This window comes from Mandrillus leucophaeus, unplaced genomic scaffold (genome assembly GCF_000951045.1).
Source record: "Mandrillus leucophaeus isolate KB7577 unplaced genomic scaffold, Mleu.le_1.0 Scaffold433, whole genome shotgun sequence".
NCBI classification, from domain to species: domain Eukaryota; kingdom Metazoa; phylum Chordata; class Mammalia; order Primates; family Cercopithecidae; genus Mandrillus; species Mandrillus leucophaeus.
Window position 1 is genome coordinate 1393201 of NW_012104621.1, and position 11955 is coordinate 1405155.

The window sequence follows — 11955 nt, forward strand, 5'->3', positions numbered from 1 at the left end:
AGGGGAGGAGAGAGGAAGGGAGGGGAGGAGAGGAGAGTACCTGGGCTCTGGGCTCGCAAACAAATGCACTGTCTCTGTAGGTAAGTACTTGGGAAGCCAGATAATGATTGGAAGATTGCTTAGTGGGTATGGAATTTGGGAGCTAATTGGATAATCTTCAATAGACCTGCCACAGGACCCTAGTACAAATATTTCTACTGTAAAATAATACACCTGTTCCTAAAAATCCTCACTTTCTGCAAAATCATCCTCTATAAAGTTACAGTGGTTATGGAGGTGGGGCAAATAGGCTTGGGACAAATGATTCAAAGCTTTTGCAACATTTTAACACTAACTAAAACAATAATTGGTACCAGGAGAGAGAACTTGCTTGGTCCAGACAAGTAGTTTACTGTGGCTGGAGGCTGCCTCAGGGGATAGTAAATACAAATATAGTGTAATTGCAGGCTTAAAGCTGCTGAGACCTGAGCTCTGAGCCAGCGGGGTTGCCATTAAGTTGGGCACAGGAGAGAAGTGCAAGCTGCCACTTGGTGGAGAGCTGCGCAAGGCTGGTGTTGTGCCTATCTGGGGAAGGAACCCTGCATGCCGGCTGAAAAGAATCCTGCCTATACAACAGCCAGGCTGAAGGCTTTTTCTTTCCAACTGAAGGCTTTAATTCTCTTCCCACTATTCTGGCTTCTTTTGACTAGGAAAAAATCATGAACCGACACAGCTCCCACATTATACTGACATCGTTCTCCTATTTATCAATCATATGTGAACTTGGTGTTATAGAAACATCTGTTGTAGCAGAACAGACAGTGCTCCATAGTGGGGTTTGGGGGTTTAGAAAATGCCCTTCATTAGGAAAAGTGCTTTGCTTAAATTAGTGGTTCTCAACTGAGGGTGATTTTGCCTGTCTCCCCCCAACCCCACCCCAGAAGACATTTGACAATGTTTGGAGACATTTTGTTGTCACAGCTGGGGTGGAAGGTGCTATTGGCATCTAGAGGCCAGAAAATGCTACAAAACATCTGCAGTGCACAAGACAGCCCCCGACACAACAAGAAGTTCTCCTGCCCCCAGTGTCAGCAATGCCAAGGTGGAGACACTTTGGCTTAGATGGATGCTGCACTTTTGGCTCTTTGGGCTCCCCTTCCAAGCAAGCAAGTCCCCAGTTGTCACAATCATATTTGAAATGGATGCAATTAGATGCCGCCTAATTTATAATCATGTTCTTGTACCCCTTTCCTGCATTTACATACAGGTGAACATACAGGTTATCTAAACTCTTTGTCACTCATTTACAGGGAATGTTTTGGTTCAGTCCATGGAGAGTTAATCACACTCATTCGGTAAATATTTAGCTAACAGAAAGCTTGGAGAAAAATCTTGGAGGCTTCTTCAATGATGCTTCCCACTCCCAACAGGGTGCTTCTATGTTTATATTACCATAGGAGCTAAACGCCAAGCTTCTCTACAATATAATTTGGTTGCTCAGTGCTTTAATTAAAAGAGACCAGGGAAAAAATTATGTTCCCACCATGTTACCAGCTGTGTGTGTGACTTTCGGCAAGAGATTTAACTCACTGGAGGCTTAGTCTCTGTTTTTCTGTAAAATAGGGACAACCATGCGTGATTTACAGGATTGTTGGAAAGATAAAATACAGTGTGTAAAGTGCACAGCACTACTTGATACATAACATCCTCAATAAATATATCAGTTCCCTTTCTCTTGTGGTGCTACCATACCCAAATAGCCATTGTGACGTTTCCTTTTCTTGCACTTCAGCTTTTCTTTTTCTAAGTCGTTCTCTGTTTCTCAAACTCCAGGTTCCAATGACTTCTGTAATAAAATGAAAGTTATTAGAGAAAGTGATGAACCATGGTGTTTATCAGCAAAAGTCCTGTAGCCAAGTGGCAGAATCTCTATGCTAGGTTTTTCTCCTAGCTTTTTGAGGACAAGGACTGCATCTCATTTGTCTTTGTATCTCCAGAAAAAGCCTGAAAGCAGACATTCAGCAAATGTTTTTGAATGAAAAGGTCAGAGACCTACTCATACATAGTATTTGTACGTAAGTGTGCTACCAACCTATTAATTTCTTCAAAATAATTTTATATATTGTACAAATAATGAAAAAAGCAGCCATATTTTGCTGTCTTTAACATGATAATGTGTTTTCCTTTTATTCCTCACTTCTATCCAATGCTTATATTACACAAAGTTGTAAGAATGGCATAGCACAATTTTATCCTTTTATTAACCTAGCATTATATTAGAACTATTTTCCATGATGTAGTCTTCATAATGATAATTTTAATGACAATATGATACATAGTCTGGTTAATGTACTCTCATTTACCCAATCATTCCTCTTGGATTGAGCATTTAGGTTGTTGCTAGTTATCTTTGCCTTGTATATCAAATTATAATAAGCATATTCATTGCATATAGGTTTTCTTTTGGATTTCTTCCTTAGAATGGTGTTTCTTCAAGTTCTTTGGAAAATTAAGAGTTTGATCAAAAAAGTTTTTGCTGCCATCTAAGGTTGAGAAAAACTAATGAGTCTTTGATGTAGAGCTTCCTAGAGCCTGTGAAGTGATACGAATCCACACTGGGACCTCTAAAGAATAGAGCATGCCCCTTGAACAATGGTTCCTCTTGTTCTTGGGATAAGGGTTATTTATAGTGAAAAATTCTACCTTTATTTTTACTAACCTCTAATTAAAATTGACAGTTCCTTCAATTATGAATGTAGGTAACAAACCACAGTAGTTTTGGCAGTATATGACTTTTTTTCAACTTTTATTTTAAGTTTAGGGGTATATGTGCAGGATATGCAGGTTTGCTACATAAGTATACACGTGCCATGGTGGTTTGCTGCACAGATCATCCCATCACCTAGGTATTAAGCCCAGCATCCATTATCTATTCTTCCTGATGCTCTCCCTCCCCCTCAGCATATGACTTTGTCCCTGTAAAGAAATCACACATTTTTATATCACATTATACTTGTTGCAGATACCTTAAAATATTACCTACAGGCTATGATTTGACTTGATACTATTATTAGACCCACCACTGGATATTGTAATCTATAAATAATCATATATATTGCTATATCACAATTTTTTATTTTGATATTTGTATCTTAATATAATTATTTCCTTTGTAATCTTATATATTTAATTTTATGCCTTTAAAACTTTTCTTCAAAGAAGGAGTCTCTGGGTTCATCAGAATGCCAAAGAGATCCATGTAGCAAAAAAAAAATTTTAAACAATGTCTTAGGGTATCTCAAGGACTAAGGTTCCACAAAACATTTTGAGAAATGCTGCTTTAGGATTGATCCAAGGACTGAGATTAGTGAGTCAAAAGAATAAGCAGTATTATAGCTCTCACCACTTATTGCCAGATCTCTTTCCAAAAGTTAGACGAAATTTGTGCTACCATAGTTTTACCACAACCATCTAATGAAATTATTGGATGAACTACCCGATGAAACTATTGGGTAGTTTCATTAGCTTTCATTTAAGTATATTTCCTTTTTTTTTTTTTTTTGTGGCCAGATCCATTGAAAAGAGAAAACTATCATACCCTGAATTCTTTTCAACAGCCACCAGCTCTTAAGGTATTTTTCATTACCTGGAGAATGGTTCTCTTCTTGGTGAGGATCAAGTGTCTGATGGTGCTTCAAATGAGATTGGTCCTTTCCCAAATCCATCTTGCTGCAATACCTTCCTGCTATTTTGGTCTGACTTCCACAAGCAGCCTAGATCCTTTTTAAAAATATCAAAAACAACTAACACTTAAAAAAAAAAAAAAAAACCACACACACAAGTTTGCCTGTCACTTGACTTCCCGCCTAAAAGTTTTATCTGGTTGGACCACAACTGCAGGCTAATTCTACTTTCTTTATCACACTGCACAGGTGTGAGTAGGGGAAATGGCTGGTGCTAGCAACCTCTAGCATAGCTTGCTATTTATACAGGGAAACTCTCTGGCCACAGCCTGGCATGGCACAACCTCCAGTCAGCACTCTTTCGGTTCTATCTGCCAGGAAGTGTCTGGATCCGATGTTCCTTTTTACAGATGGAAGTGGCCTGGTGTAGAAAGAACACAGTCTAGGCTCCAACCAGCTCAGTGGCCCAGGGCAAGTCACCTCCCTTTTCTATGGCTCTCTTTCTGCATTTGCAAAATGGGTAAATCTTGCCTGCTTCATATGGTTCTTGTTAAAGTGAAAATAATGGATGTGAAAATTTTTAGAAAGTGTGATATATATTAATCTTACATGGTTTTCTGTATGTGGCTTTTTTCACCTTAATCTGTTGCAAAATAATGTACAGTTTTGCTGTGTATGCTGTTAGACAAGAAATAGACATAAATAACCAAAGTAGAAATTCACAGCAATTTTGTATGCCTTTTTGCTCACCGAACCATTCACAAGTGACTCAAGATAACTAGTGAAATCCATTGTTACTCATGTAGGGGAAGGTGAAAGATTATTTCTTAATGAAAATATCACCACATTATATCCCAGAAATTAAGTTGAAATCATCAAAGGAACCATCCTGCCTCCAAGCAGTCACCCCATTTGTGAAGAAAAGGAGCCACAGACTACTATGGTCCAACTAAGGAAGAAACCCTGAGCACCTCCTGATAAAGGAAGCCAGTCTGGGAGATGCAGGGTTAATATATGTGTTCTGGATTCAGATTGAATTGAAGTGAGTTTGAATTCCAGTATTGGCATTCCCTAATTCAGTGACCTGAGGCAAGTTAGATAGCCTTGGAGTCAATTTATCTATCCATAACATGGGGACAATATTGGTATCTACCTCATAAAGTTACTAGGATGATTAAGACCAGTAATCCATATGAGGCATTTTATGTGTGCCTAACATATCGAACTTGGTCAATAAATGTTAGCTACCAATAAAAATACAATAACCAGATTTTGGTAAAGCAAGTCATAGTTTAAATGCACTAAAGAAAGAGAAAGTCTGAAGAGGATTCTTTATAAAGAAAGACCTTTGTAAAGTGAATAGATGCCCACTACTTCCATGGAGTCTTAAGGCATTAGAACTGGAAGAGCCCAAAATCATCTAGTCCCTGCCTATTTTATATACAAAGAAACTGAGAACCAAGGAGGAGAGTTGCCTATACTCAGTATTTTATTACTTATTGCCAGCAGCATCTCTTACAGGTTAGGAGATGGGTCATCATTTTGTGTGCTTGATCTTTCCTTGGTATAAAAATGTGTGTGTCATGTAAACATATTAGAGAAACAAGCTGTCAAACACACTAAAGGGTATCAAGAACGACGTAACAAACACCCAAGTATCTGCCACTAAAACTTAACTTGGTTTTTAATTACTAAATCCTAATATTTAGCTTTACCTCTCTCAGTTCCCCAGTCTTTCTCTTAAGTAAATCTGTGTACCTAAAAATTCAGGTAACTTCAGGGAGCCCCTACTCAAAGTAATCCTGCACGGAACAGCAGACATTCTTTGTAATTTATCTCTTGAAAATTTGGATTTTCAGATATGGGGTTTAAAGAACTCAAACTAATTTTAAAAATTACAAAATAGTGTTTTTTAAAATATTGATTCCTTTATTTGACATGTTTTAATTCTTATTAGTTAGGTTGTTTCTTACATTAGGTTAGTTTAATAAAATAACATTATAGAATCCCTCTGGGACACCTCCAGTGGATGCAGAGGTACTTCTTGAATAAAATTATCCTTACTAAGAGCTTGTAACACCCAGTTCAACAATTCAGCAAATTTTACTTAATGCCCCCTCTTGTGCTACATACTGAGTAAGGCTGTGAGGCTATAGAGATGGATGGTGCAGTGCCTGAGCCCTGTGCCCTGTAGGCTCATAGAGGAGAAAGTGTGTACATCTGTATTGCAAGGAAATAATACTCTTTATGTCCTGTTACAACCTACCTAAGTCAATTCTACCCCTGCACCATGTTCCCTGTATCTAGAAGCAGAGTGTGGAGGGTCTGTAAGAGGGTGGGGTTTCAAGTTAACAGTAAATTGAAGGTAATATTGGGTGGAGGAGGCCAGTGGAGAGATACTTTGGAGCAAACTAGATTGGAAGTCAGGCAAGGTGTCTCTGGCATGATAAACAGGCCAGAGTGGGAATTTGAGACAGAAATAGCCTACAGTAAGTTTACAAACCATAGTTCATGGACCCTTCTCTCTGTAGAAAATTCTAATTAGAAATTTAGTTAGAATTCTCTAACTAGAATTTCCAGAATGTGTGTTAGGCATTAAAGTCCACATGTTTTTTTGACAAATGCTGACTTGTTCTAGAGTTATTTGCATGTATACATAAACCTCTCTCTAGGCCACAAACCCTTAGAGAGCAGATACAGCTTCTGATTCACTTTTCTGTCTCCACAGTATGAGCTGGTGGGAGGCTTGGCTCACTGTAGTCCCCATAATCGCCCTCACTCCCTGCTTCATGAACATGCAGCCTGGGACAGTACTTTATACACTCAGGGCTTGAGGCTGCTGTGACTTAATAATAGCAGTATCATCATCTGTGCCAGAGCTCTTTCTCCTGTCATTCATTGTGTGCCCAGCACTGTCTTATGGGCTAGAGATAGAATAATTGAACAACAAAGTCCCTGCCTTTATGAAGTCTACATTTTAATGGGGAGAGATAAACAATAAGGAAATAAATAAAATATATAACGTATCAGATGGTGATGATTGCTTTGGAGAAAACTGAGCTGGGCATAATAGGATAAGGAAAAGGAGGTTGATGGTGGCTGCTATTTTAAATAGTGTAGTCAGAGAAGGCTCGACTGATAGGGTGACAGGTGAACACAACTGAAGGAGGTGAGGGGCCAGACATGGCATGCTGATATCTGTGCGGGCATTCCAGGTATAGGGGCACCAGCAAATGGCCCAAGGAGGGGAGTGTTAAGGAGGTGGGATCAGAGAGAAAGCCTATTATTCCCCCTTGTAGGATTTCTACTCTGAGTGAGATGGATAGTCATGGCATGGTTTTGGACAGAGGAGTGATACGATCTGACTTATATGTTTAAAGAATTATTCTGGCTACTGTGTGGGACAGGGGCAGAGGAAGCAAGAACAATCAGAATGGTATTGCAATGATCCAGATGCGAGATGATTAAGGTTTGGATGATGGCAGTGGTGAAGCCATGGTCAGATTCCGGATTAACTTATAACTTGTATATGGGGTGAGACATAAAGAATCAAGATAAAGATTTGTTGTGAACAACGGAAGGATGGAGTTAGCGTTCACAGGTGAGGAAGATTGGGAGAAGCAGGCTTGGAGGAGATGATCAAGAGTTTCATTTTGGATGTGCTAACAGGTTAGGGAGAAAACAGCAAAGGAGCAGCCAGTGAGACAGAGGAAAACTGGAAAAATATAGTGTCTTGGAAGCCAAGAGGAAAGGCTGTTTCAAAGAGGAGGGACTAATCCACTGTGTCAAACTTTGCTAAAGTAGAGGAAGGATTGAGAATTGTCCTAACAATTGATTTCCTAACAATTCAATTCGTTTCAATTAATTATAGATTATGGAGGTGAAGTAACTTGGCCAAGGGCATGCAGGTAAAACCAGCCATATAATTTTGGGGGCGCCCAGTGCAAAATGAAAACACAGGGCTTCTCCTTCAAAAATTGTTAAGAATTTCAAGATGGCTGTAGCAGAAAATTAAACCCAGCAAGTGTTTCACTGGATCCTTGAAGCAGACTTATAACATAGCTATTATTGTCCTCATTTTTTCTGATCAAGAAAGTGATGCTCAGTGCATTGAGTGACATAACTAAGATCACAGAGGGAGACTGGTAGTTTGCACCAGAAGCTGGGCCTGCAGCCTCCAATTCCCCCTAATTCCTTCTTTTTTCTTTTTCTTTTTTTGGAAATGGGGTCTCACTGTGTTGCCCAGGCTGGAGTGCAGTGGCACAATCACAGTTCACTGCAGGTTCTACCTCCCTGGGCTCAGGTGATCCTCCCACCTCAGTCTCCCGAGTAGCTGGGACTACAGGCATGCACCACCATGCCTGGCTAATTTTTTGTATTTTTTTGTAGAGATAGGGTTTTGACACATTGCCCAGGCTGGTCTCGAACTCCTGGGCTCAAGCAATACCCCTGCCTTTGCCTGCCAAAGTGCTAGGATTACAGGTGTGAAGCTACCAAGCCCGGCCTGGCCCTCTTCCTACTAGAACAAACTAGGTATTGAGGGAGAGAGTTGCTTTCCTGCCTCCTGATCGTCTGGAGCAGCTGTAAGTATCAAGAACTTGGTCATGCATTTCAGAGGCCTGACTGAACTGGGCAAATGTAGGGGGGAAGGAAACAGATTGCTGAAACTTCTGCCCTAGGGCCCTTTAAGATGGGCGTGAAAAGGGAGCACAGGAAAAACTAGCTCAGGCCATGTACTGGATGCTGTTTAGTCAAAAACAAGACTGGGTAAAAGTGCCCCAAAGTTAACGCCATTTTAGGCTATATTGATAAAAATTATAGAGCCTCCAAAACCAGAGAGATGAGAGTCCTGGTACACCTTGGTTTGTCATGCCATAGCCAGAGAGCCATACTGTGAAGACCATATTACTTGAAAGCATACACTGAAAAGAACGAGGGGTACGGGGCTCTATCATTTTCCTGGCTGGGTAATTTGGGGAAAATCACTTAATTCTTTCTGATCCTCAGTTTCTTCCCTTGTAAAATAGAGAAAGGTAATACCTCATGGGGATTCTGTGAGGATAAAAGAGATCATGAGAGCTTTTTATGAAATGAAAAACACTGCAGGTATAAGTCCCATTAACCTGGACGGTGTTAATAGTGATATTAGAGTGTTCTAATCATGCACCTGGGCAATTTTCTAAAATACATTTAGGTGGAAAAATCGTGGAAGGGAAGACAATGGACATTTGTTTTTCTTAGCATTCCTTCCTTGCTGACATACTTTTTCAAAGCTTTTAAATACTTTTCAAAGACTGGATCAAGCTTTGTTTTCCTAAGTGGAGGAGGAGAGTTTCTTATTCCCCTCTCTCTCAGTCTGTTGATGCATGATAAATGACTTCTGTCTGCTAAAACAGATGCTGCTGTACACATACAGATAACATGTTCTATAACCTAGAATGGCTGTAGCCTGCCTTTCAGTCTAGTTTGTCCCAAAGTCCCTCCTCTGGAATCCTCCCACAAATACTGCCTTCTATTAGAGTATAGACAAATAAATATCTCTGAATAAACACTGGTGAGTGGTCATTTATCTGGGTAAGAGCAATTCTGGTCTCACCTTGAGCCTCCCCCTTATCTCTGTCCTTTCATTTCTGAATTTCTGGAACTAATAATGTATTCTCAGTGCCTCCTTTTCCCCCTACACCATTTCATTGCTTTACATCTGGAATCTAGCTTTTTCTTTCACACATTCTCTCATAAATCATCAATGATTTCCTAATGGCCAAATCCAGTGGTCCATTCTCGGTTCTTTCTTTTTGACCTCTCTGCAGCTCATAATTCCTCTGAGTACTCCTATCCTCCATAAAACTTGCTCCACTTTTGGCCTCTCTGATGGTGTGGTGTCCTCTACTCTCTCTCCCTTCTCCTCCTCCTTGCTCACAGGCTTCTCTTCCACTCCCCTAGGTGTGGGAGGTGTTTTCTAGGAGTCCCTGATCCTTTTGAGTTAATACTCTTACCCAAAGACAGTTGATCCAACTGTATACTTTTAGCTACTACCTCTTTGCAGATGTCTTCTAAGTATGTCTGAGTTCTAAGATCACATTTCCTAGTGTTTCTTGGTTATCACTTGTTACCTGGATGTCTCACTGCACCTCAAGCTTAGCATAACTAAAAGCAAATTTATCTTCCCCATTAAAACTAGGCTCCCTGTGCTTTATTTCTGTTAGAATAGTAGTACCATGCCTGGCCATCTAGTTCTAAGCCTTCAAAACTCTCTTTGACTCTGCCTCTTCACTTTGTCTCTCACATTCAGCTAGATACAGTTCTGCCAGTTCTTTCTTCCCAGTGTCCCACTTGCTCATTCCCTCTTTTCCTGTCCTATACCACCATCCCAGAGAGGGGCCTCAACTTCTCACTGGAAGCATTGGAAAAGCTCCGTAAGTGGCTATCTGCTTTCATTTGCGCTCACCCTCCCGAGTCCATCCTGCACAAACATCCAGAATATTCCTGCTACAGCTGGCTGTGAACCAGTCACTTCCATGTTTAGAATCCTGTAAAGCCTGAGTATTGCCTGCAGAATAAAGACTAAATTTCCGAGTCTGGCATTTAAGTCTAATTTCCCGATGTTTTTTCCCATTACTTTCCTGGAACTACCCAATGTTTCCATTAACTAGTGCCACTTGCCTTCCCTGTTTTGCCATGACTCTTTCTAACACCCGCAGTACCTATCTTCATAACTTCCGGTTGTTCAGTCTTCTTTCGTATGTCTGCGCATCCAGATAGTGAGTGCCTTCATCACAAAGCCTTTGATGATGATGATGATGATGACGACAATGACAATGATATGATGAGACTTTAGTCACTCTACAAACTCATAATGGGTAGCTGACACTTTATATGCAATATCTCATTTCATTTTTCCAACTAATATTATCCCCATTTCACTGATAACAAAACCATGGTTTAAAGAGGTTATATCCCGAGATCACATAAGCTCATGAGTGGCAGAATTAGGGCTCAAAACTAAGGCTGTCCAACTGCAAAGTTTAGGGATTTAACTATTCTGTTCTATTGCCTTTAACTGCCTAGATGTGGTCTCTCCTTTCTGAGCTATAACTGTGCTTGATTTTAGCCATTTTGTGGTGAATATTACATCAATTTTTTGCACATTTTTACAATATATATAAAAAATACTAAGTTCTAGGGTACATGTGCACAACGTATAGGTTTGTTACATAGGTAAATATGTGCCATGTTGGTTTGCTGCACCCATTAACTCGTCATTTACATTGGGTATTTCTCCTAATGCTATCCCTCCCCCAGCCCCCCATACCCCTACAGGCACCAGTGTGTGATGTTCCCCTCCCTGTGTCCAAGTGTTCTCATTGTTCAATTCCCACCTATGAGTGAGAACATGCAGTGTTTGGTTTTCTGTCCTTGTGATAGTTTGCACAGAATGATGGTTTCCAGCTTCATCCATATCCCTGCAAAGGACGTGAACTCATCATTTTTTATGACTGCATAGTATTCCATGGTGTATATGTGCCACATTTTCTTAATCCAGTCTATCATTGATGGACATTTCAGTTGGTTCCGAGTTTTTGCTATTGTGAATAGTGCCGCAATAAACATGTGTGCATGTTTCTTTATAGTTGCATGATTTATAATCCTTTGGGTATATACCCAGTAATGGGATCGCTGGGTCAAATGGTGTTTCTAGTTCTAGATCCTTGAGGAATTGCCACACTGTCTTTCACAATGGTTGAACTAATTTACACTCCCACCAACAGTGTAAAAGCATTCCTATTTCTCCACATCCTCTCTAGCATCTGTTGTTTCCCGACTTTTTAATGAACGCCATTCTAACTGGTATGAGATGGTATCTCATTGTGGTTTTGATTTGCATTTCTCTGATGACCAGTAATGATGAGCAGTTTTTCATGTGTCATAAATATCTTCTTTTGAGAAGTGTCTGTTAATATCCTTTGCCCACTTTTTGATGGGATGGTTGTTTTTTTCTTGAAAATTTGTTTAAATTATTTGTAGATTCTGGATATTAGCCCTCTGTCAGATGGGTAGATTGCGAAAATTTTCTCCCATTCTGTAGGTTGCCTGTTCACTCTGATGGTAGTTCCTTTTGCTGTGCAGAAGCTTTTTAGTTTGATTAGAGCGCATTTGTCTATTTTGGCTTTTGTTGCCATTGCTTTTGGTATTTTAGTCATGAAGTCCTTGCCCATGCCTATGTCCTGAATGGTATTGCCTAGGTTTTCTTCTAGGGTTTTTATGGTTTCAGGTCTAACATTTAAGTCTTTAA

At 40.0% G+C, this 11955-nt stretch overlaps 1 protein-coding gene across 1 annotated transcript in view; it reads right to left on the bottom strand.

Moving 5' to 3' along the window:
- HEMGN (hemogen) overlaps positions 1–10472 on the bottom strand; it is an 18317-nt gene extending 7845 nt beyond the window's left edge. Inside the window, exons 1-3 of the mRNA XM_011993750.1 lie at positions 10326–10472; positions 3626–3759; positions 1732–1825 (exon numbers count right to left, since the gene is read on the bottom strand). Of these exons, the coding sequence (XP_011849140.1) occupies positions 1732–1825; positions 3626–3704 (173 nt within the window). The 5' untranslated portion in view covers positions 3705–3759; positions 10326–10472. The remainder of the gene's footprint in view (positions 1–1731; positions 1826–3625; positions 3760–10325) is intronic.
- Positions 10473–11955: the final 1483 nt, after the last annotated feature.